General features: G+C 45.3%; 2 protein-coding genes across 11 annotated transcripts in view; one reads left to right on the forward strand and one right to left on the reverse strand.

Annotated features, from left to right (window-relative positions):
* The window catches only part of LOC133109613 (formin-like protein 3), a 43,388-nt gene extending 22,004 nt beyond the window's left edge, over window positions 1-21,384 (forward strand). For 3 of the 7 annotated variants that reach the window (XM_061219018.1, XM_061219020.1, XM_061219023.1), the window contains 20 exons: window positions 1,795-1,903; window positions 2,499-2,575; window positions 3,075-3,168; window positions 5,237-5,311; window positions 5,395-5,505; window positions 6,039-6,188; window positions 7,367-7,468; window positions 7,986-8,304; window positions 10,050-10,139; window positions 10,349-10,473; window positions 10,760-10,962; window positions 11,824-12,058; window positions 12,493-12,561; window positions 12,681-12,761; window positions 13,033-13,162; window positions 13,372-13,532; window positions 14,310-14,411; window positions 15,561-15,653; window positions 16,406-16,535; window positions 17,856-21,384. In XM_061219018.1, the coding sequence (XP_061075002.1) occupies window positions 1,795-1,903; window positions 2,499-2,575; window positions 3,075-3,168; window positions 5,237-5,311; window positions 5,395-5,505; window positions 6,039-6,188; window positions 7,367-7,468; window positions 7,986-8,304; window positions 10,050-10,139; window positions 10,349-10,473; window positions 10,760-10,962; window positions 11,824-12,058; window positions 12,493-12,561; window positions 12,681-12,761; window positions 13,033-13,162; window positions 13,372-13,532; window positions 14,310-14,411; window positions 15,561-15,653; window positions 16,406-16,535; window positions 17,856-18,109 (2,710 nt within the window). In that variant the 3' untranslated portion in view covers window positions 18,110-21,384. Of the gene's footprint in view, window positions 1-1,794; window positions 1,904-2,498; window positions 2,576-3,074; window positions 3,169-5,236; window positions 5,312-5,394; window positions 5,506-6,038; window positions 6,189-7,366; window positions 7,469-7,985; window positions 8,305-10,049; window positions 10,140-10,348; window positions 10,474-10,759; window positions 10,963-11,823; window positions 12,059-12,492; window positions 12,562-12,680; window positions 12,762-13,032; window positions 13,163-13,371; window positions 13,533-14,309; window positions 14,412-15,560; window positions 15,654-16,405; window positions 16,536-17,190; window positions 17,342-17,855 lie in introns of all 7 variants that reach the window. The other 4 variants (XR_009704773.1, XM_061219019.1, XM_061219021.1 and 1 more) reach the window with 4 other exon arrangements.
* Window positions 21,385-21,867: 483 nt separating this feature from the next.
* The window catches only part of LOC133109612 (low-density lipoprotein receptor-related protein 1-like), a 151,054-nt gene continuing 147,822 nt past the window's right edge, over window positions 21,868-25,099 (reverse strand). For all 4 annotated transcript variants that reach the window (XM_061219017.1, XM_061219014.1, XM_061219015.1 and 1 more), the window contains 2 exons: window positions 23,899-24,043; window positions 21,868-23,755 (listed from right to left, as the gene is read on the reverse strand). In XM_061219017.1, the coding sequence (XP_061075001.1) occupies window positions 23,618-23,755; window positions 23,899-24,043 (283 nt within the window). In that variant the 3' untranslated portion in view covers window positions 21,868-23,617. The remainder of the gene's footprint in view (window positions 23,756-23,898; window positions 24,044-25,099) is intronic.

The raw sequence follows: 25,099 nt of genomic DNA on the forward strand, positions 1-25,099 counted from the left end.
TTGGGTGATCTGTGTAGGAATTACTGCCTGTGTATAAAAAGGGCTGTAATTCCTACATGGATCACCCGATACGAATGTGAATGCCTGAAATTAAAGCTGACAGTCTGCGCTTCAACCTCATAATCATCATTTCATTTCAAATCCAACGTGCTGGAGCACTCATAGCCAGGCCTGCTGGGGCTCAGAAGTCTGCACGACAGTGGCTCAAATACTGGACCTGCAAAGCTATGGGCCATAATCAGCACTGTATCGATACACTAATTCACCTCATTTCTTGGGACTAAATTAGTTGCTATGTTCAAGGTAAAAACAAATAAAGCAGGAGGCCCTCTGGTTCTCCAGGAGCAGGTTAGGAGACCCAGGGTTAGGGGCCCCTGCTGTACAGACCAGCCAGACACAGACTGTGTGAGAGATGAACAGCAGACAGACGGAGAGCAGCTGTGAGTGGGGGGGCCTCAGGGATCAGGACCCAGGCACCAGCCCCCTGTGTGAGCGTGTGCGGTCGTCCCCCGAGCGCATCTCAGTAACCACATCTCTGACACGCTGTTCCTCTGTGTCTCAGTGACCGCGTCTCTGACACGCTGTTCCTCTGTGTCTCAGTGACCGCGTCTCTGACACGCTGTTCCTCTGTGTCTCAGTGACCGCGTCTCTGACACGCTGTTCCTCTGTGTCTCAGTGACCGCGTCTCTGACACGCTGTTCCTCTGTGTCTCAGTGACCGCGTCTCTGACACGCTGTTCCTCTGTGTCTCAGTGACCGCGTCTCTGACACGCTGTTCCTCTGTGTCTCAGTGACCGCGTCTCTGACACGCTGTTCCTCTGTGTCTCAGTGACCGCGTCTCTGACACGCTGTTCCTCTGTGTCTCAGTGACCGCGTCTCTGACACGCTGTTCCTCTGTGTCTCAGTGACCGCGTCTCTGACACGCTGTTCCTCTGTGTCTCAGTGACCACGTCTCTGACACGCTGTTCCTCTGTGCACATGCTCACCCAGAGAAAGGCTTTGAACCATTCCGGCACTTTCTGTCACCTCATTGCTCTGGTCATGGTCTTCATAGCCGCAATCTCTGCTCTGTAACCAGCACGTTCAGAGAATATGTATCATTATATGACAATATAATAATTTACATGACCATGTAATATAATATAACGCATGTAGATTTTTTTATTTTGCTTTTTAAATCACTCTTGCTAAATGAATGTAATGTAATGGAGATATAATATCACTTGAGGAAATGTTGTGGCATTCATATTCACAAGTAGTTACAGTGGAAATATAGGTAAATGTTCCCTTTTAACGGTTTGAATGTTTTTTGGAATTTTTAAATTTATTTCTTTATTTATTTATGCATTTAATTTAGGCTATTTATTGTTACATCAGCATTAGAATGTTCAGTTAAGATATGATGTTAAGATATTTTCATTATAATCATATATTTGTGATCGTGCACCTGAAAGGGTTAGAAGTTCTGTAACCGCCTGGCTTAAGCTTCTGTGAGTGGTGAATAAATGTCACCTCAAGCAGTTAATTAATCACGGTTCAGAATGAAGTTCAGATTCTTCATTTTACAATCCAGGTCCAACTCAAGTCAAGAGTTCTGTGTTATTTTGATTTATCAAGTGCCCCATATGTCATCATTAGAGTTCCACTGACTGAAAATCAATGTGTTCACTTGCAATTCAGAGGTTTCTCAATCATTTCCCTATTTTTCATTTTCATTGTCAACTCCCCATGCAATCAGTGGCAAAAAATAGTGGTCACCGTCTGATTATTATCATATGTTGTGCTCTTGTTCCAGCTATAACACTTTAACCAGTAGCAAAACCATCAAGAACTCTCGTCTGGTCAGCCAGAAGGATGACGTGCATGTCTGCATCATGTGTCTGCGCGCTGTAATGAACTATCAGGTATCCACCCCAACCGCAGCCTTATGGCTGTAAATCAAATGCGCAAGAACTGTCCATTCTCATGCGACTCCCTCTAGTGTGATAAAATGGTATTACAATAACAGTCGTTTCCAGTCATTTTTCTTCTCTTAAAAACAACTAGCTGGTTGTAGTTTGTAGAGAGTACCTTCAGTTACATCAAGCCTAGAAACTGGTATTCTGGTGAAATATATAATAATTTACTGTATTGAAATGACAGCTATATGTCAGCCAGCTTTTTTACTTAAGTTAATCTTGGGTTTCCCACAATCATGTATTTATAAAAAGTGCATGTCAGGAATGCTGGGTGGCTCATCCTGTCACAGCACTGTGCCAGGGCATGGATGGGCCCCACGCCCCCCGCCCCCCACTGACTTATCTACCGGAGTATGAAAAATAGCGGCAGTGACCTCACGTGGTTCGGGGGAGAGTACGTGCTTGTGTTTTGCTCCCCAAAATCAACTGGAGGTCGCTATGAGTGGACTCCAAAATAGGAGAGAAAGGAAGGAATAAGCAGAAAGAAGTGTTTGTTAGTCTTGGGATCTATTGTAACGTCTTCTCCTTTCTACCCTTGCAGTACGGCTTCAACATGGTCATGTCACATGCTCATGCGGTCAATGAAATCGCTCTGAGTTTGAACAATAAAAGCTCCAGGTAAGGGGATAGAATCCTGCAATACCAAAATAATTGGACTGAACTGTTTGATTGTGGCTTAAAGTTGGAATAACAGAATTGAACCTGCCATAGTATTAAAACAAACCAACAATTGGTATAGTAAACAAAAACAAAAGTAAATGCCACTATACGGCTACTATCTTTGCAAGCTAGGGTTCTTGAGTAGAGATTCCTGTACAACAACCAGTTTAAAACCCAGTTCAACACCCTTCCTGTTTTGGGTAAGGGCAGTCTGAGGTTCAAGACCTCTATAAGCCCTTATTGACTGTGTTCTTACTACTGTTTAGCTTATTTGGACAAAGGCAGATGTTGGTAAAGAGTTGGTAAACAGCTGATTGGTATTTTTTATTATTCAGCAAAAATGATGAAACAGAAGATTGAAGCTGATTGGTAGTTGAGGTGTTTCTTCTTGCTGTGTCCCTGTGTATATGTGCCCTGTTAATGTAGGGACTCCTCATGTCCGTACCTCTGCTTTCAGAACTAAGGCGCTGGTTCTGGAGCTGCTGGCTGCTGTGTGCCTAGTGAGGGGGGGGCACGAGATTATCCTGTTGGCCTTCGACAACTTCAAAGAGGTAAAGCTTAACTGTTTAGCCTGGCTTAACTTCCCAACATCTTTGTTACTGGGAACCTGGCTCAACAGTACATTTTTTTGATGTATAATACAGGACATTGTGCTATTTCTTCTCTCAGGAAAACATCTTGAGCCTGGGCTGGTTTTTGTTTTTGTGCAGGAAATGGCTGTTTATTTTATTTTTCTCTTTCTCTCTATCCCCAGTGTGTGGGAATTTGACTTCAGACCAATGTTATAAACTCCGGGCTTAACTCCACACTTAACTATGATATTGGCTTACCTCCCCATCATTGTTACTGTGAGCCCGGCTTGACTGTGAGCCTGGTCAATCTCCGCTGTTAAGCCTGGTTTAACTTTACACGTAGGAAGCATGACCAAAGACAGTCAAGAAAACCAAGGCACTCCATCTTGGGGGGAATCTAGGGAATCTGCTCTGTTCCCTTAAGAAGATTAATTTTGCATGTACTGTAGAAATAATTTACACAACTCTTATATGGTACTTTGTGGAAAGAGTGCCTTTCCCACAAACATAAATATAGCACATTGGTAAGCAGAGGCATAGTTGTTGAATGTGTCATCTTCATATTGCCAGCTCGGCTGGGATTGAAATATGGAGTCAAAATGCAGAATTCCCTGTGGAAAATTAGGTGCTTTTTTGATGAACAATATGGGACATTGTGTTTTCTACCCTCAAGAAAAAATGGCTACTCGGAGCCTGAACTGCTTTTTGTTTTTGTGTAGAAAATGGTTTGTTTATTCTTTCCCTCTTTCCCTCTGTCTCTCTCTCTCCCTCTCTCCCTCCCTCTCTTTCTCTCCCTCTCTATCCTCAGTGTGTGGGAGTCTGGCTAAAGCTGGCTCGGTCTCCCTCCTTATTTTCATTTTTCTCTGTTCCCATGAATTCCCATAATTAGGAACAAGCTGTGTCGCGAATAGTATCTTTGCTTCTTGGAGGGGGAATTGTGGGCCGCTGGTAATTTCAGGCTCCGTTGGATTACACACTGGGAAACTCAGACAGTAATCAAGTCTTTCTGAGAAGTTGCACACTCAGTGTAGATCTACTGTCTGACAAGAACACGGGGCTCCCTATGGCATATGACTAACAAGGCCACTGTAATTGTGCTGTAATTGTGCATGATTGTGGTGCCCTGGGGGGGTGTTGGGGACCAATGAGATGGTTTCATGGGGCCCAGAATCCTTAGCCTCACACCTGCAAGAACAAGTCAAACACTTACTCAAAATAGATAATAATACAAAACATAGCCTTGCTGGTTTAGGCTTCAATACTCAAATGTAAACTTCCACGCATTTATATCGTTTAAATATTGGATATAATTTACTGTGCAAAAGGTATCCTCCTTTTTGCTTGACTACAACTCTGAGAGGTGGTCCATTGGCATGGTGACTGTGCATGCCACAGGATGTGTGCCGTACAGAGGAGGCACCAGCGATATGACTGTGATTTTCCATTCTAAATACGGCGAGAAAATGAAAATAAAATAAATGGGAAATGAAACGTTCTCTCTTTTCTCATGCCTTCCCTGTGTAATATAGTGCTGGTCTGTAATTTATTTTAGTTTGTGACATAGAGAAACACACAGAAGAGTCCAGAGGCTGATTTTACTGAGCACTAGTCAGCACAGGCTCCAATGCCCTGCAGTGCCACACAGTGGTAGTACCACAGATGCCTGCCACACCATTATCCTCTCAGCTAGTCAGGCAGCCATTTGCAGCTCAGTGTCTCACAGCAGTGTTTCCCTAACCGGTGTGCCGTTGTTCAAATGAATTCAAAAATCCCATTCAGCAAAGGTAAATAAAATGCATATTGCTTAACTAAAACCCCAAAAGAACTGTTGACACGTTACATCAACATCAGTTTGTTACTCACTTTTGAGAGCGGTGTGCCATGAGTTTATGTAAATTTAGAAAGTGTACCGCAGAAGCAAAAATGTTGGGATGTACATTGTGTAAGTGTGATGGTAGAGAAATCTAAGCTTCATGCCTAGCTGCGTCTCTACACAGCTTTCCAGTGCTGGCCGTGATGTTGCTGTCTCACTGGTGTCCTCTCTCAGGTGTGCAAGGAGAAGTATCGCTTTGAGAAACTGATGGAGTACTTCCGCAGCGAAGATGGAAACATCGATTTCATGGTGAGGGGACCTGGGATCTGGGTGGATTTGGACGTTAGTTTGGGGAGCGCTCGAACCCTCATGTGTGTGCCCTGTGTCCCCAGGTGGCCTGCATGCAGTTCATCAACATCGTGGTCCACTCGGTGGAGGACATGAACTTCCGCGTCCACCTGCAGTATGAGTTCACCAAGCTGGGGCTGGACGACTTCCTGGAGGTGCGTCGTTCATGTACAGCTTCACCCAATACCGTAATAATGTCATGTCTATAACAATGTACTAATTTACATTTACATTTTAGTCATTTGGCAGACGCTTTTAATCCAAAGCGACTTACAAGTGCATAGGTTCTTCCAGAAGTCAAATCCATAACTAGGAAAATACACATGAAATGCTGTTCTAAACATATAGTCATCATAAGTGCAAAATTCTTTCTTTTTTTTTTTTTTTGGGTTTAGACAAGGAGGATAGGGATATCAGAAAGGGGGGCGGGGGAAATCAGGAGGGAGGACTAAGGTAGAGTTTGAAAAGGTTGTGAAATACATCTTCACTTTTATCAATGCAACTCTGTAAAACTGTAAAATACATCTCCATTATAGAATGCAAATCAAACCAACATTTTTATCACTGAAGTGCGTCTGTTCTTTCTAGACCAACACTAATCAAGCCAATCATGTGGGTTTCACTGTAGTACTTAATTGGATGAATAATAAAGCAATGCTGAGTTTTGAGTGTGTCTCCTCCCCTGCAGAAGTCCAGACACACTGAGAGTGATAAGCTCTCAGTGCAGATCCAGGCGTACCTGGACAACGTGTTCGACGTCGGGGGGCTGCTGGAGGACGCAGAGACCAAGAACGTGGCCCTGGAGAAGGTGGAGGAGCTGGAGGACCATCTGTCTCATGTAAGATAACCGATGTCACTCACGACTGTGACAAGGACCTGGTAGTCATAAAGGTGGGGTCAAAGGGCGCGTCGGGGTACAGACCAATCAGAGGCTCTCAGGAGTGGAGATCAATCAGAGGTCTCTACAGTAGTTATCTGAAAAAGCTCATCTCACTAAAGGGGGTGTAGGATGAGACAGCGCATAATTTGGGCCAACACTAAGGCTTTATTTGGGATACATTTCAGAGCATGGTTTAATGTTAGTGCTTGGGATTTTCCTTGTATTCGTTTTTTTACTTTTTGGAGGTAACTTCATAGCACAAGACAAATTGTGATAATTAGCATTCCTGATTCATCACTACCCAAGGCCTCAGGCAGTCAAGCTGTATCCCAGCTTCCCCTTTTTCAAATTAAAATCAACTCATTTATGGCCTACAGTGAGATACAGGCAGCAAGCCACAGTGATATGTTAGTGATATATAACCTATATAAGGTGCTTTAATATATTAATTAAGTGCTGATCATGTGGTGTTGGCATGAAGCACACATTTCACCGTCAGGGTCAGCCGCCGTGTCAACCATTCCTCCAGCAGTACTCCAGCACGGCTGGGGATAAACAATGCGTTTGATTCTTGCCCCTCCTGCTCTTTTACGCAGTCCAGTCCTCCTGCGGCCCACGCTGCACTGCTGCATTCCGCTGGAACACCGTAGTGAAAAGGTCGCTACGACACGTGCCACCAGTGCATGATCGGACAAAAACAGGCCTTTTGGTGTCAGTGCTCAGGAATTACGAGGGAGTGAGACGGCAGGGTCGCCTAAAAAGCCTTGTGGCATTTCTAGCCTCTCCCAAAATCCAGAAAGCGAAAAGCTTGGATTGTCTGTCTTGTTTGCTGTGTCATGCTACTGGGACTTTCCATTTCTTCATACTGTTGCTGATGGAAGCATGGAGTGAGAGAGTGAGAAAGGGAGAGAGAGGGCAAGAGAAAAGGGAGTGGAGCTGAAATAGATGGTTGCGTATCTGTCTGTGGGATCGATCCTCCCTCTCTCGCTCTTCCTGTTTTCTTTTTCTAGTCTCTGCCATTTGTTTTGTCTTTCATCCAGCCTCTCAGCCTATCCTCTACTGTCCTCTGGCCTCTCCATCCCTCCCTCGCTCCCTCCCTCCTTGGCTCTCTGTGAACTTCCTGATCTCCATGGCAGGTGACGGAGAAGCTGTTGGACGTGGAAAATGAGACCATGATGAAGGTGGCCGAGCTGGAGAAGCAGCTCCTACAGAAAGACAAGGACCTAGCAGTTATAAAGGTGGGGTCAAAGGGCGCGTCGGGGTACAGACCAATCAGAGGCTCTCAGGAGTGGAGATTAATCAGAGGTCTCTACAGTACTTATCTGAAAAAGCTCATCTCACTAAAGGGGGTGTAGGATGAGACAGCACATAATTTGGGCCAACACTAAGTGTGCTTTTTCAGTCAACAGTGTGTCAACACTGAGTGGGCAACTGTTAAACTAAAGTTTAACATAGACTAGATTGTATGTTGCAGTTAGATATTCTGTTGTATATTCATTGTATATTTATTGTATTGTATCAAGCTATTGTGCATTGCATAGCAATATTAATGATCCATATCAGATTAACTATGTGCCCTTGAATAAGCATTAATGAATACTATATCAGGTGGCCTTTATAAAATATATTATTAGAAATAGTTGAATGCTTGCTTATTAGAGTTTTGTATATAGTTATATAGTTTTGTTATCATGTCAATGGGCTCACACAAGCTTTTTTGCGGTTTCTCCACGGCGCCGCCCTGTGGCCGAGCAGGAGACGTACGAGTCGACCAGCACCCAGGTGCACACGCTGCGGCGGATGATCAAGGAGAAGGACGCGGCGTTCCAGCAGCGGTGCGACCTGGAGAGGCGGCTGCAGGAGCTGGAGCAGCAGGGGGCCGCGCCCAGGGGCCCGGGCTGCAGGGGCCCGGTGGGCAGCGGCATGTGCGGGACTGTGGGCGGAGTCACTGCGGGAGGGTCGGAGCTGTTTGGCCCAGAGGGTCTCGGGGAGGCGGACCCATCTGCAGACATGGAGCCCCCACCTCCACCACCCCCTCCGCCCCCTCCACCCCCACCCTTACCCTCCAGCACAGGTACTGCGCAACGACACCTGGAGGCTGGGATTGACTTTGTGATTTCAGCCAAAGGTCAAATTCCATACATATACCCACACTCTAAAGAGGATACATAACCCATTCCTTAGATATTACAGGATTATGTACATTTTTTTAAACTTGAAAAAAATATTATCATCTCCAATCCCACCTGAATTTGTCATTTACAAGCTATGTACTAGTGGTGTGTCGTTCGTGAACGATTCGTTCCTTTTGAACGAATCCTTTTGGTGAACTGATTCACCTCCAATGTCGGATTCGTTTAGTTAATCTCTCAGTAAATAAAGTTGGGAAACTGCCATTCACTGAAACTGCAGCAACTCCTCCTATTTAACAATTTCCACCAATGGGCTCTAGTCTGTAGCCATTAGCAGCCAATGACAGCACAACCGCTTGAGCGGTTATATACTGTCTCACATGGGCGATGTGGTGAGCGAGTTGTGTGCCCTGCGGGGCTGCTGGCCACAGGCACGGACTGGATTTGATCAAGACCATGATGCTCACTCATGGGCTGCAAGTGGTGCTTATACTGACTGAGCTGAGTGAGCTACCCAGCAGCCCTGTGGGATTATGTACATTTAACTATTCTGCACAAAATTCACTGCCTTTCACTGCGGGCAGCAATGGAGCCTTTCAAAAAAGCCATGAAATGGTGTGCGCACGTTTCCAACAAAGGGTGTCTGCTTTTCTCAGTGTACTGCATGGCTGCACAGCTGTAGCAGAGCAGGTTAACCTGTGTAGGGATCAACAGGATGCAAGTCTAGAGGAAATGGTGCTGTAGTAATGGCGTGTGTATGGTGTGTGAAGGAGAGGTTTTTGCAGGCCAGAGCACACGTTTTTGTGCTGCTGGAGTCAGTGCAGGTGGCACAGTGGTGTCCTGAGAGGCGCAATTGGTGATTGTGAGTTGGGGGAGGGGTTACGAGGACTTTTGTGTGGAGGACAGCAGATGTTCAGGGGCAGGGCCGTGCCATCTCAGACAGGAAAGGGGAAAGGGAGTTTCCTCAGACTGTACAGCTGCTGAGAGTTCACACGGAGAGGGAAACGGCCTGGCGTCGGACCACTGAATTATGAAAGAGCATGTGGGTCAGGGGTTATTCCAGCGCGTCTGTCTGCTGTGATGTTCTTGCAGAGAGACCTTTTTTAAATCAAGGTGTTCTTCCTTTCAAAGCTGGGTCAGGAAGGTTACTTCAACAGTCAATTAATCAATTTGAGTCGCGCCATTTACAAACGTGTAGTCAATGACGCTTGACGGTAGACATTTCCCAGAATTGAGCCAATTGGCACGCACTGACAAATCAGTCCCTGGCCCTACAGAAAGATTAATCAAGCAGAACTAAACAAACGTTGAAGAAAATGGATCAGTATATTATACTGATTGTGCACAGAATACAGATGATAAAGGGATGATTAGGTACACTTCCAACAAGGAATAAAGCTGCAAACTACGATGAAAAAACATCAAGAGGAAGAAAGAGACACTCCACTCAAAGCCAGACCCATGTGGACCCCTTCAAAGACCAATTTATTCTCAAACCACTTCAATGTTTTTGCTTAGTTTGATCTTCAGATCTTCAACCAATGTATAAATGTGTGCAATAGACCATATATTCTGTATAACAGATCACCTACACATAAATATTATACACAGGCATACACACACACACCAGAGTAAACTTTAAATGGTCTGCTTTAAAAATAGAGCAATTGTCGTTCCTTTCACACAGGAGAGTTCATGCCAGCTCCACCCCCTCCACCCCTGGCCCCGCCTCTGCCCGGAACATCCCCTTCTGTCATTCTCAGCGTTGGCCTATCAGGTGAGAGCTGTTGGTAGGGAGAAGGTTCTCTCAGTATCAAGTGGCTTTTGCCAGTTCTGAGTGGGATGGCCACCAGCGATCTCTCACCAGCATCAGTGACAATACACCTCAACAAGCTACAGTAATGTGAAAAGCTACTTGAGTGATATTCCTGAGTTCAGATCTCAGTGATAGTCTGACTGACTGACTGGGCCGCTGTTCATTCGCAGCCATCAGGATTAAGAAGCCGATAAAGACTAAATTCCGCCTGCCGGTGTTCAACTGGACCGCACTCAAACCCAACCAGATCAACGGCACCGTGTTCAACGAGATCGACGATGAGCGAGTCCTGGAGGTAAGAGATGGCTTCCACACCTTCGTTAAACAGCACATCACATCTACCATGCAAACCATTAGGTGTGGTGCATCTGTGTGCATACATCTTTGTTCAAATGTAGCATTACAGTTTTAGTAAGTCGTTTTTGTGAGTGTGCGTGGATGCACGGGTCTTTCTGTCTGAGTGTATGTGCATGCATGTCTGCGCCTGTGTGTTTGTATGCGTACAGAGGTGTGTATATGTGTATGTGCATGTGTGTTTGTGTCCGTGTATGCGTAACAGGAAACCTTCTCTCTGAATGCAGGAGCTGGACTTGGAGAAATTTGAGGAGCTCTTTAAGACCAGAGCCCAAGGTCCTATCATAGACCTGTCCGGCCCCAAAACCAAGGCCTCGCAGAAGGCTGCCAACAAGGTGACCCTACTGGATGTCAACCGCTCTAAGAACCTGGCCATCACCCTGCGCAAAGCCAGCAAGAGCACCGAGGAGATCTGCAGGGCCATCCAGACGTGAGTACCGCCCCCTATGGGCTGAGCCCTGCTGCTGCTTTTATGAAACAGGAGAATCCCCTAAAATAACATTGTAGCATTTTACTAAGTGAGACATTGTGGAGGGAGATCAACTGTTTTTTTTAATTTATTTATTTTTTATTTAGTCACTAAGTCACTAATGCAAATCCAGAATACAAATATTCCCCTGAAAACTGCAACTTTTTAATGTGTTGTGCCGTCCATATTTCTGTGGACTCGGCCACATCATTTTTAGCAAGTTGGAGACGTATAATGATTTTGTTTGGTAGACCAGAGAAAAGGGATTACAGTAATCTAACCTGTGCATATTAAGATTTCAGCATCAGGCAATGTTAAGATTGTTCAGATTTCAGCAATATTGCAAAGATGAAAGAATGCTGTTTTAGTTATGGTCTTAATGTGACTCATTTTATTTTTGGGATGGCCTGAGGTAGTGGGGCCCAATGTGATAACTTTTCATGGAGCCCTAAATCCCTGGTGCACCTCTTCTTTTGTAATGTGAATAGTTTCCATTTTTTTCATATTCTCACTGCAAATATGTCCTTATTACAGTATTTCCATCCACATGCTAAAAATGCAACTTGCATAAGAAAGCATTTATTTAGAATCTACGTCCCTTAATTTTCATGCACCAATAAAACTATGTACATATCCATCTAGTAATTATAGACGCTTACCCTGTCAACCAATAGAAGGAAACACTCTTTCCACATCCACCAAGAGAAGCTCTCGACACCAAAAAAAGTGTGCTTATTTCATACCATTCGACCGCTTTGCTAATTACGGTGTAGAAGGAGTCTGAATTTGCGTTGGTCCCCTCCATGCCCCACGCGGCCGCAGGTTCGACCTGAAGGCGCTGCCGGTGGACTTTGTGGAGTGCCTGACGCGGTTCCTGCCCACGGAGGCGGAGAGCAAGCTGCTGCGTCAGTACGAGCGGGAGCGCCGGCCGCTTGACCAGCTGGCCGAGGAGGACCGCTTCATGCTGCTCTTCGGCAAGATCGAGCGCCTCACCCAGCGCATGAGCATCATCACCTTCGTGGGAAACTTCACCGACAACGTCAACCTGCTCACGCCGGTAACTCCCAGCCCACTGCTGTGTCCTCTGTCTTTTTATCTATCCCCCAAAAATGTTCATCCGTATAGTACCAGTTTTGACAAAAACTACTAACAAATCTACAAATCGGTGTAATCAATAAATCAATCGACCAGTTCCTCAAGATGAGGCTAGTCAGAGAGAGAGCGAGAGAGAGAAAGAGAAAAACAGGAGATATAACAAAAGACAGGAAACCTTCTTTCTCACATAGTAGTTGCAGTAGCACTGACATAGAGCACTCAGCGCTGAGCAGTCGGCCCTCTAAGTCATACCGTTAGAGTGCTGAAACGCGTCCAGTCTGGCTGTGGAGAGGCGTTAACGCTCCGGAGGACAGGGTCGTATGATAAAGAGGGAGAGAGGTGTTAACGCTCAGGAGGACAGGGTCGTATGATAAAGAGGTGACTCTTCTTCCACAGCAACTCAACGCCATCATCGCAGCCTCAGCCTCCGTGAAGTCTGCCCCAAAGTTGAAAAGAATGCTCGAGGTAAGCCTTTTCAGGCTCCGCCGGGTCCTCGGTTTGACACGTTTCCTTCTTATCACACTCCTTCTCTATTGGTGGCTGAGACATTGTGCTTCATCTCATTGGCTCTCTCATTTGCGCAGATTATTTTAGCCTTGGGAAACTACATGAACAGCAGTCGAAGAGGATCTGTCTACGGGTTTAAACTGCAGAGCCTCGATCTGGTAAGCTGTGGCCTCAGCCATGCAACCACTTCACGATTACAGGGGGCTGACGGTCCTGCAGCTGGCTGACCCTGGGTAGCCCATTAAGTACACCTAGTACACCTAGCATCACAGCAGTTATGTCCTAGATATAGATTTTCTTACATTAGCCTGATTCACAACTAATAAGGACCGTTTAGTTAACTTTAATGACCCTGATGCTATCTGGTGCAGTCTCATCTGCTGCGGTAGCTCTATAGCTATGGTAAGACATACCCCACTCTGCCTGCAGCTGTTGGACACAAAGTCGACAGACCGGAAGATCACCCTGCTTCATTACATCGCCCTGATGGTGAAGGAGAAGTACCCGGAGCTCGCCAACTTCTACAGCGAGCTGCACTTCATCGACAAGGCAGCTGCAGGTCAGGTCACCGGCTGATAATGAGCCCGTGGATGCATCACATGTCTGTGTGTGGTCTGTGCTGTGGACTGTGTGTGTGGTCAGCGCGGTTTACTGCTCGCGCATGCGGTCAGTGTGTGTTTGTGTGAGTGGTCGTTGGCTGTGTATCCGTGGTCAGTGCGGGTGGCCTTACGGCACGACAGGGCAGTATATGGATGTGTTTACGCTCAGTGTCTCTGGAGAACGTGCTGCTGGATGTGCGGGATCTGGGCCGTGGGATGGACCTGGTGCGGAAGGAGTGTGGCCAGCACGACCATGCCGTCCTGAAAAGCTTCCTCCAGACCAGCGAACCGCAGCTGGACAAACTGCAGAAGGATGCCAAGACTGCTGAGGTACTGTCAATACAGACTCTCTACATTACAGACCAGCACTACTGACCCCAGTACAGACTCTCTTCATTACAGACAAGCACAACTGACCCCAGTACAGACTCTCTACATTACAGACAAGCACAACTGACCCCAGAACAGACTCTCTACATTACAGACAAGTACAACTGACCCCAGTACAGACTCTCTACATTACAGACCAGCATGAGTGACCCTAGTACGGACTCATTAGAGACATTAGAGACCAGACATGCATTCAAGACGGCGAATGTTAGCTAACATTAGCTAATAGTTTGAAAAGGTAGCAAAAATGGCTGCCGACAGGGAAGACACAGAACAAAAATGGACATCATTTGACTGTCATTATACACTTACCTATGACTTTTTAAAAATCACAGGTAAGCAGGTAATCAGCTCACTAGTTAGTTATACCTTAGTCACATCCATGTGTATTTAAAGGCATGTGTGGTGAACTAAATGGAATATCCATTTAAAATTCTTCAACAGTATCTATTTAATGCAAACATAGTTTGCTGTCCTGAACACACGTCAGCACAACTGACCCCAGTACAGACTCTCTACATTACGATCAGCACAACTGACCCACGTACGTTCCTCTCTGCATCACAGTCTGAACCGCATAGTTTACCAAAAGCCACGCCATGGCACTCAGGATGTTGAGGAAATGTGGGATTTTTCATAATCACTGATATGGGGCAATGATTGAGTATTGATTTACTGTTAACATACACATTCTCCACTTGTATCACTCACCTACAGGAGGCCTTCAACAATGTTGTGCACTACTTTGGGGAGAGCGCCAAGACCACTCCTCCGTCTGTCTTCTTCCCTGTGTTTGTGCGCTTTGTCAAAGCATACAAGGTAAGAGGAAATGAAGAAAACTGTCACCCTCAGAGTAAACATGGCCTCATCATTATGTGGAAAAGCACATTTGGGAGGGAAACCTGAGAGCTGTGGGAGTTGTTTTGCTTCCATTTTGAGATGTCCAATCATAAATGCACCTCTGAAACACAGTATGTGACAGAGAGAGAGAGTAAGAAAGGGAGAGAGACACAGAGAGAGAAACAGAGTGTGTAAATAACAGGAAAGGCCAGCTGGCTGGCTCACGAGGCAGCCCCGCCCTGTGCTACTCCACTGCTTCCTTCCTCAGATTGTTCTCCACCTGGATTTATGAATGCAGCTCAGAGGAACACCACCCTCCTCCCCACATCTCCACCACCCAGACCACCCTATGCCTCCTCCACCCAGACCACCCCCCACCCACATCTCCACTACCCAGACCACCCCATATCTCTACCACCCAGACCACCCCCCACCCCACGTCTCCACCACCCAGGCCACCCAATATCTCTACCACCCAGACCACCCCCCACCCCACATCTCCACCACCCCCCACCCCACATCTCCACCACCCAGACCACCCCACATCTCCACTACCCAGACCACCCTCCTCCCCACGTCTCCACCACCCAGACCACCCTATGCCTCCTCCACCCAGACCACCCCCCACCCGACATCTCTACTACCCAGACCACCCCACATCTCCTCCACCCAGGGTCCGTTCAGCCTGCACACTGCATCCCACCTTCACACACCTGCTCAGGATAAGTCCTGTTTCTGCTCAGGAAGCCTGCTCTTTATGGGCTATTTTCCCTAGGCAGTGATTCAAATAAGTTTGTATGATGTCACCACCATTTTAAATCCGTCCACTAATATCATGGGATGTGTTTTTTCTCTCTGTACTGGCAGTCTCTGTGTTGGTGGTGGGAGGGTGGGAGATGGAGATTTAAAAGAAAATATGTGTTCACAATGCCTGATGCCTTTCTTTTTTCTGCAATAAAAATGTAATAAATAAAAACATATATGTAATTCAGTTATATACATAATAGTATGTTTTGGAAAGCTATGTCAAGTATTAATAGAATTTTGCTGATTTTTGCCACTGTCAACTTGTCTGTCTGACTGTCACTAGAAAGTATGTTTTGTCTCTCTCTTTCTCCTCTGTCTCAGGATGCAGTGGAGGAGAACGAGCAGAAGAAGAAACAGGAGCAGGCGCTGAGGGAGAAGCTACTCGCTAAGGAGGCCAAACAGCAAGACCCCAAGGTGGAAAAGACACACACACTCACACACACTCACACACACACACACTCTCTCACACACACACAAACTCACACACACATACATACACACACACTCACACACACACACACACACACACACTGACACACACACTCACACACACACACACAAGCACACATATATACATACACACTCACAAACACACACACAGACACACACGACCACTGAGATTAACACCACTTCTCTTATGGTCTGCCATTTAATGACTTTCCAGATAGAATCAAAGTTTAACATCTCATCTGTAGTAGAGGACTAGCAATGCCCACACGAAGGGATTCACAGGGAAGAGTGCCACCTACTGGCAAAACCATTGTCACTTTCCATAGTTGCTTCTTAACTACAGTAGATATGAGACGAGGAGGCATGACTGGTGCCAAATCAGCCCAGTTTAAATGTATGATTTACTGTTATTGTACTTTAACCTGTTACTTCTCAGCCAGTGGCATTCAATTTGACCATGCAGTTCAGTGATACAAAGGTTATTTTAATGAGACAGGACCACTCAGTTGCTCTATTCATTGGTCTGATCAACTTCATCCCTGTACATCTGCAACCATAATGCCTAGTGCAGCAAACCTGGCCCTCAGAGAGGTCAGTGGGTTAGATGGCGTATACGAAGCTCTCACTAGTCTTCCGGTTAAGACGAGGCAAGAAATACAGGAAGTGACATCATGGCGAGTGGGGTGAATATCTGCGTGGTTGGTGTAAATGCGCAGGCGCAGGCGCAGACGCAGAAGAAGAGGCAGCAGCAACATGACCTAATCGCAGAGCTGCGCAGACGGCAGGCCAAGGACCACCGGCCCGTCTACGAGGGCAAAGACGGCACCATCGAGGACATCATCACAGGTGGGCGGAGCCGGCTCAGTCTTCCGCACGGCCAGACTCCTTTCTACGGCTTCAGACGCAGAGCGCGTCTCTCAGAGCTCTGTGTGAGACTGGGTTACACACTGGCTGTTGGGTCATTTTATTGTTTCATTCCAAAGTTTCTGCTCAATATTTACTGTATAATCATTAACGGGTATATTTTTTACAGGAGTTGCATATTTTCTAATTACTTCTTAATAGGTTGATTATTTATGTATAATTGCCATTTTGCTTTTTGTTGCGTACAATATTCCAAATATCCCAGAAGCAAGTATGTTTTTGAACGTGTAAAACGTTGTACATTGTTGTCGTAACTGTGCCCATTCAGCCCTATCAAAGGCCACCAACGTGGCAACGTGGCAAGAGGATGCTCTGATACGTTTAGGTTAATCTTCCCACTAAATACTTTCCCTGCTAATCTTTTGCGTTGCGATGGCTACCTCACCAAGCTGGACCCAGCCCACTTCCTCCTGCAGCCGAAGGGGGATGACCTGGGTGGTGTTTGCAAATTGTGCAAATACTGTGAAGCGCATAGGCTTGCTGTGGCCCTGGCCCTGACCCCAGTTCTCATTGGAGGAAGTGCATCTGTATTAACCTGGACGTGCTTTCTCTCCGCCCCCTCCCCCCACCTCCCCAGTGCTGAAGAGCGTGCCCTTCACAGCCCGAACCGCCAAACGGAGCTCGCGGTTCTTCTGCGACGCCAACCTCTGTGACGACTCCAACAGCTAGCGTGCCCCTTCCCCCTCCCCCTCCCCCACCCTGTGGCAGCCTATCAAATTCTGCCCAAGGTTGTCCGACCCTCTGAAAAAAACCTTACTCAAAAGCATGCCCGTCGTCATCTTTCATTGGCACGTCATGGCTGACCAGAGTGACGGCCAGTCGGCTGCTCTAGAACTGCATGTCAGCGCTCACACCTGGTTACCAGGTTACGAGGACTACCCACACCTTTCCACAGAAACAGATTGCTTTAGACAAGGTTGCAATGGTACCCATTAATTAAGTCAAATAAATAGTGATTGTAAGGCAACATAATCATATTCACATAGTCACATAGTCAAAGTACACACTTATCCACTATTTATGAACTGAAAACAATAGTCCCAACAATATTCTCTCAGGAATTTCAGTTGACATCCTAAATCTAGTAAACTGAAATGTCACTCAACCCTGTCTTCAGCCGTCTTGTTCTGAGAGAGGTTTGGTGTTCTTCCGCTACTCCGCAGAACTTCGGGATCATGCCATGTCTCCCCCATTAACGTGAGCTTCCTCCTTCCTCCCTGTAACCCCTCTCTCCGTCTCCAGCCCTCGCCCCTGCCCCAGCTCTGAAGATCGGTCTCGGTAGGTTTGTCCCTGGTAACCGGCGGGCCGTGGGTAAGGATGAGCTAGCGCTCAGCGCTGTGGAGCCCCGCCAGCTTTCTGCCCCAGTGCCCAGCTTTGCAGCAGCACAGCTGCAGGAAACAGAGCTGCTCAGGGCTCATTGTCCCGCTCGACAGCTGAGGGACAAACATGGGTCTCCAAGCCTATTGTGTTATATGCAGTATTACTATGGGGAGTGATTTAGCCAGATTTCCATTTGCTTTAGCAGGGCGCCTTGCATAGCTTCATTGTAAGCAGATGCTTGTTCTGAGATTCAGTTTAAGTGCCTTCCTTTGTGGTGGGTAAGCTGATGATTGTTATTAATGTTTTGCTATTGTTCCTAATGTAGCTGCGGTTCCCCATTTCGTACTTAAGCTGACAACTTTCTTGTCAAATAGCAATTAGCTTCATGCTGCCTACAGTATGTGTATACTGTACCTGAGCTGTGTGACACCATCTTAAGCTAGCTAAGGTGAAGGCAGGTTCTGAAGGTTGGTATTTTAATTTTTAAGGTGGGGAGATATCTTTTAATTCTCTCAATCTTGTCCTTGCTCTGCGACTAACAAACTGCATGAGACTATCAGTATTATGCTCTCCATGCATTCCCAAACTGCCTATGATGCTTGTCAAAACTTTGCCTGGCCAATCATATCACTCTCTAACACAACAGCCCCTATCACAAAAGATCCATAAATACACTGTGATCAACAACTTATAACATAGACTCCAAGCAATGCGAGTGAGCTCATTGCAAGGACAGTTAAGATACGTTTCTTTATCAAAATTTTGGATCTTGTGTAGGGCTTATATAGGTCTATAATTGCCATTGGGCATTAAAATAATTAAAAACTAAAATAAATGCAACATTTCTAAATAAAAATTGGAGATTGAAAATTGAGTTAATAAGGCCTGACGGTTGCCACTCTAACTATAATTTGTTGGTCATACTCCGTCATATCCCTTTCTCTTTCCCTTTATTATCCATCCTCATGTCTTCTTTATCTTCCTCTGTCTCGCTCTCTGTAAATGCACAATAAGAAAGTAAATGGCTAAGCAACCTTCCCACAGCGTAAATCTGCAACGTTGTGGCAATGATGCCAGAATGTCAGTGAGGATGTGCTAGTGAGGTATTCTGTGCAATGTCTGTTTCTACCAGTGCTTTTATCTCATGTCTGGAGAGGTATGGTTTGTTTCACAGCTTAGTAATTAGTCGTGTTAATTCGGTTTGACCAGTCAGGTCCTTTAATCCTAACCATTATTCTTTGCAGAACAGGGTTAGGGTCTAATCCATTAAAATTCAGTCCATTCATTGATTCAGGTAAAATCAATTCTAAAAATGAAAGCAAATTAATAATAATTTCCCGAATTGTCTGAAAATGTTAGTTACTGATCTCAAACCTTGCAGGGACATATATTTATTGTTATATAAGAGTTGCTCCTTTGTTCTGTACTACACATTTATAATCACTTGAAGTGGCCAAGGCAGACAGCATAAGATGGGGTTTTACCCTGACCACACCCTGACCACGCTCCATGTTGCCTCCCCCAGATCTCCGAAACCAGCCCTTCCGCAGAGCTGACGCTGTGATCAGAAGCGGGTGGAAGAGGCCGTGAGGGAGACTAGCCCCTGTGTCTCCCCTCCCACACCCCCCTCCTCATCCTCCTTATCCTCCACCCTGAGGGAGACTAGCCCCTGTGTCTCCCCTCCCACACCCCCCTCCTCATCCTCCTCATCCTCCACCTTGAGGGAGACTAGCCCCTGTGTCTCCCCTCCCACACCCCCCTCCTCATCCTCCACCCTGAGGCCATTTTGAATGCAGCTCCACCCATCTGCATGAAAAAGCCTATGGTTTTTCAGTCTCAATATCGCCTCCAAGGTCCACTGGTGCGTTGAATGTCTGTCGGACCTGTGAAGTCAGGAATATTTTACTGTTTTTTTATTTATATTTTGGGACACTGCACTAGAGGGCTCGCCACCATCTTTTCCTCCATGCACAGAAACACAAGCCAGCCCTATCTCCAGTCTGACCGACAGCCCATTAGGGCTGCTTTGGCATTAGTCTGCATCACAGATCTGAACCTAGACCAGTAACAGGAGGGAAAATCGCATTGACTAGGCTGGCCAATGCTCACCCAAGATGGAACTTTCCATTAAATGTATATTGTAATATTTTAATGCGTATTTCTCAATTCCAAGTATTGTGCAATCAACAGCAGGATTGTAATCACTGAACAGCTGCAGGTTTGTGTGTTGCAGCTGCAGTTGCCAAAAGAATACAACGGTTGCGTTCTGAAAAAGGAAATGCCGCATAGCTTGCAATAGCTGTTGTTTTCATTTTTGTCATGATGTGTTTTTAACCGAGAAGCTAGCCAAACCGAACTGCTCTTATTTTTGGACCTGTGGCCATTTTAAAAAGTGCCTGTTACAAAGTATTATTTTTAAAAAAGCTTTTACATAATATGTATCTTGTGTCATTTAAATATTTTTATACTATATATTTTTGCTTGATAACATTTTTGAAAGCTGTATAGAGAATTTGATACTTTAAAAAATCTCAAGACAATTGTGCATCTAATGAAGTTATGCTAACCATAATAATGATATTATGTCATTATTAGTCCCTGGGAATAGCACAAATCAGAGTTTGTACAATATATGAATTAGCATAATTGTTACTCATTGAATCATCTTGTTTTTGATGTATAATTGAAATGGGTAGAATGAGTTGCTGCCAACAGAAAAACTACCAAAATACTTTCAGAAAGTGCAAATACTTCCATTGTGCTACTCCACCATAGCTCACTTTTTTGGCTAATAATGAAAAGAACTGAATGCCAAATTATTTTTACGTGCTATAAGCCAATGCTATTTATTCAGTGCTGAGAAGCTGATTCCAGCTGTCAATCACTGAACTGCTAATCGTGGATGTGTCACATTTCCATGAAGATTTCATGTGATCCTCCTCAAGTTGTTTTTTTCCCCAGTTCATTTCATTTTTTGAAGCCGAGAGTATGCTTTTCCTCTAGCGCAGGTCTCCCAAACCCTGGTTGCGGTGGGCCACAGGCCCTGCTGGTTCTCATTTTCACCAGAAAATCAGCAGGCACTGCAGATCCAATAGGACAGGCCATGAGAGTAACTTCAGGTCCAGGGCAGGGGAGCCCTGTTCTACTGGCAGAGTAACCTTAAGGATTCAGCAGCCATAGACCCTGTGGTTCTAATTACAATGTTGTAATATACTACACTTCATTACACTTCTTTAATGCCCATCATTTTCATCCTTTATAAAAACTTTTAGAATTAAAAGATAAATGGTGTATATCTGATTCCATTTCTTGTAATAAAAGTCATGCAGATAATTCAACCGAATTCTCGATAACTTCTGTCAAGTAATAGAAGATACATTTTGCAAACTGTGACTCCATCCTTACTGATAAAATACCAAATAAAAGAAAAACTGGACCAGGAAAACCTGAATGCTTGTGGTCTTCATTACTTGATTATCAGTAAAAACGGGTCACTGAAGCCTAATTCTACCCCACATAACATACGTAGCTAGGCTGAGGAAGACACTGAAATAATCTCTTCAACGCAATGTGGAATAATTATGGGAAATAGAACTTACATTCCTTTTGTAACTCAATATCTCAAGGTCTTTTTTTTATTTTATTTCTTCTAATATTGGCATGTAAGGAACATGCTGGAGAGGTGTGTAAAAAATTGCTGTAGCCATTTCAGTGTGTTGGGTAAGTGAACAACAATATGTGGTCACACACCCAACACTGAACATACACAAGCCAAGCCTTTGGAATGTTTCTTTCCCCACAGAGGCACTAGGGGTAGGGCTAAAGTCTTGAATACATTTAAAATTACTTTTCAATGAGCGGAGACCACTTGCATCTGGAAAACTTGCCGAATTCATTAAATGACAAAATGACTATCCAAAACAAACAGGACCCATTTTTTTCTGTACACTTTTAAAATTTTTATTTATAACAATATCTGTTATTTAGTTTGTAAAGTACTCCAGCAAAAAAAAAAAACGTTCTTTCCAGAAGAAAGTCTGAGCATCCATGCATTTCTACTATAAAAGCTATTTTGTCATTTTTTAAAAAAATAAAACAAAAACAAAATCTTAAAAAAATGCATGTATGATTTTGCAAAAGTTTTTAGAACAAATGATTGTACTCGTTTCTCCATCGCAATCAAAAATGAACAAGCAAGAAGAGCTGAAATTAACAAAAAAATCTAAATCACACTCGCATGAATACTGTTGCGTGGTGTTGGGTGAGGAATGTTACTCTAGTAATTTTCCTTTTGTTTTGTTGTTTCACATGCATTTAATATGGCTGATCACCTCCAACACAAGCAGCAACTCAGCAGCATGTGAATAGCTGAGCTTGAATGTATCAAACAGACAAACTGTAGCGTTAGCAGCGTGGCGAAAAAAAACAACAAAGACAGAGTAAATGCAACTAGAGACATTACAGAACTCTTCGGATTGCGCTTAAAATGAGCATTAACAGAAACCTACTGCATGAGCAAAATCATCTTTTTAAAAAAATCACTAAAATCCACACAGAAGTGCCATGTATACTGTATGCTGTCCAGCCCTTACAAAAAAAGTTAGTGAGAAAGAAGATACACTTCCCTGTCTTTTTTCCTCATTACCATACTTCTGACCACACACCGACCACCCACTATACAGTGCTGAACAGAAAACCTGCCTCACAGACTCTGTGAAGATTTGTAGGGACGAGTCAGAAGTCTCTACATGCAAAACACAGATGTTCTGCTTACATGGATTACGGTCCCTGTCTGCTGCCAGTCTGCCATCTTGGAAGCACCACAACCCCCGGAATGTTCCATCACAGTCACCTCCCTCGACATACACAAATTCATTTTTATGCACATTAAATCTATTTGTACATCTCTCCAACCCTAAAACTTTAAAACATGATAAAACATACTGTCCTTATTTTTTTTGTTTATGGTATATGTTTGCATTCTTGTGGATAGTTTTAAAACACTTAAGCAATTATCTGTCTGTGCAAGGAAGAAAACGCAGTCATTCTCGAACACTGGCTTCTGAGTGAAAAACATGGAAAAGACTGAAGATGCCACCAAGCCACCATTTTACATGTGCTGTACACCCCAAACGCAACTCTCCTGGATCCTCTCTCCAGGGACGTCCAGCAGTACCGATACAGGTGCACACGGGGCTAGCTATTTTACTTTAGCTCCGAGCTCACCCTCCACCTCTCTATCTCCGCAAACAACAGACACTTGCCGCTATTGAATGGAACAATGTTTTTTTGTCTATACAATTCATACAAAAATAAAAAATTAAAATTGTTCCACTGTTGTTCTGTTTCTTCTCCTTCCTTCTGTCTCCCCCCATTTCATTGTTGCACAGAGGTAGTGGCTATTTGGGTAAAGGGGAGGGGTGAAAAGTTAAAAAAAAGAAAAAAAGAAAAAAAAAGAAAAAAAAATCTTTTAGAAAAAGGTTCTTTTTTTTGACCAGAAGAATTGTAAAAGAACAAAATATAATACTGCAATCACATACAAAAGTAGTCCTTCATTTTGTACATTTTATACAGTGTTCTTGCTTTTTTTGTTGCTTTTCGTACTTTTATTTTCTTTAAAAGGCAAAATAAAAAGGTGATAAATGTTGTGTAGCGGCGTTTTGCTGACAGTAGGGGGCGTCAGTCTATGCCAGCGGGTCCCCCATGTCCTCGTCCCCTCTGGACAGTAGCTCTCTCTTCTCGTCCGTGCTGGTCAGGGAGTTGCGGCTGTTGTGGGCGCCCATATACAGGGTGGCGTAGACGGGGTTGGTGAAGTTTGTGGGCTATGAGGGAGGGGAAAGAGTGTCACAGACAGCAGAACACAGGGGATTGGTTATGCCCAAGGATGGGGAGGAGACCAGAGAGTTTGCCCTGGGGCAGATTTTTGGGGCAACAGAGAGGTCGGGAGGGGGGGGTTATATCTAACCTTGTCAGGGTCCAGCGTGAAGTCTGAATCCAGGAGCTCCCCAGAGTCGTCGTCTGGCTCGCCCTCATAGATCTTGTACGCTGGGTTCCCGATCTCCACATTCATGGCCCCGTTGGTCATCCGCTGGTGCTGGAAGCCCTTAGCGCTGCAACGCAGGAAGTGACACGGGGAGTGAGCCCTGTGGTTCTGATACCGCCCCTCCCCCCTCCCCCGACGCCACGCCCACAGACCCTGAGCAGAGACACGCTCACATCACAGGCACAGTACTGAGGAAGCCCAAATCCAAGCCACATACAGGCACAGAGTCAAACCCAGCACACACCAACATACAGGCACTGAGTCAAACCCAGCACACACCAACATACAGGCACCGAGTCAAACCCAGCACACACCAACATACAGGCACCGAGTCAAACCCAGCACACACCAACATACAGGCACTGAGTCAAACCCAGCACACACCAACATACAGGCACTGAGTCAAACCCAGCACACACCAACATACAGGCACCGAGTCAAACCCAGCACACACCAACATACAGGCACCGAGTCTAACCCAGCACACACCAACATTCAGGCACCGAGTCTAACCGAGCACACACCAACATACAGGCACTGATTGAAACCCAGCACACACCAACATACAGGCACTGAGTCACACCCAGCACACACCAACATACAGGCACCGAGTCTAACCGAGCACACACCAACATACAGGCACTGATTGAAACCCAGCACACACCAACATACAGGCACTGAGTCACACCCAGCACACACCAACATACAGGCACCGAGTCAAACCCAGCACACACCAACATACAGGCACGGAGTCAAACCCAGCACACACCAACATACAGGCACCGAGTCTAACCCAGCACACACCAACATACAGGCACTGAGTCAAACCCAGCACACACCAACATACAGGCACTGAGTCAAACCCAGCACACACCAACATACAGGCACTGAGTGGCTACACATCAGCCCGCCAAAACATCGCCAAGGAGCCTGTGTGACTGATAACTTGAACCAGGCTAGTCTAACATGGGCTACAAAACAGTTGGGCTAAACCACTAAAAGACCTGGGGGGAGGCACGTGAATTGAACGCTGTGGAAATGTGCTCAAAAGATCAACCAAGGGGAAACTGGGGGAATGATGAGGATAACTTCGATTTTGTTGTTACTTTACTGTTCAAACCAG

Source organism: Conger conger, chromosome 14, assembly GCF_963514075.1.
Source record: "Conger conger chromosome 14, fConCon1.1, whole genome shotgun sequence".
NCBI classification, from domain to species: Eukaryota; Metazoa; Chordata; class Actinopteri; order Anguilliformes; family Congridae; genus Conger; species Conger conger.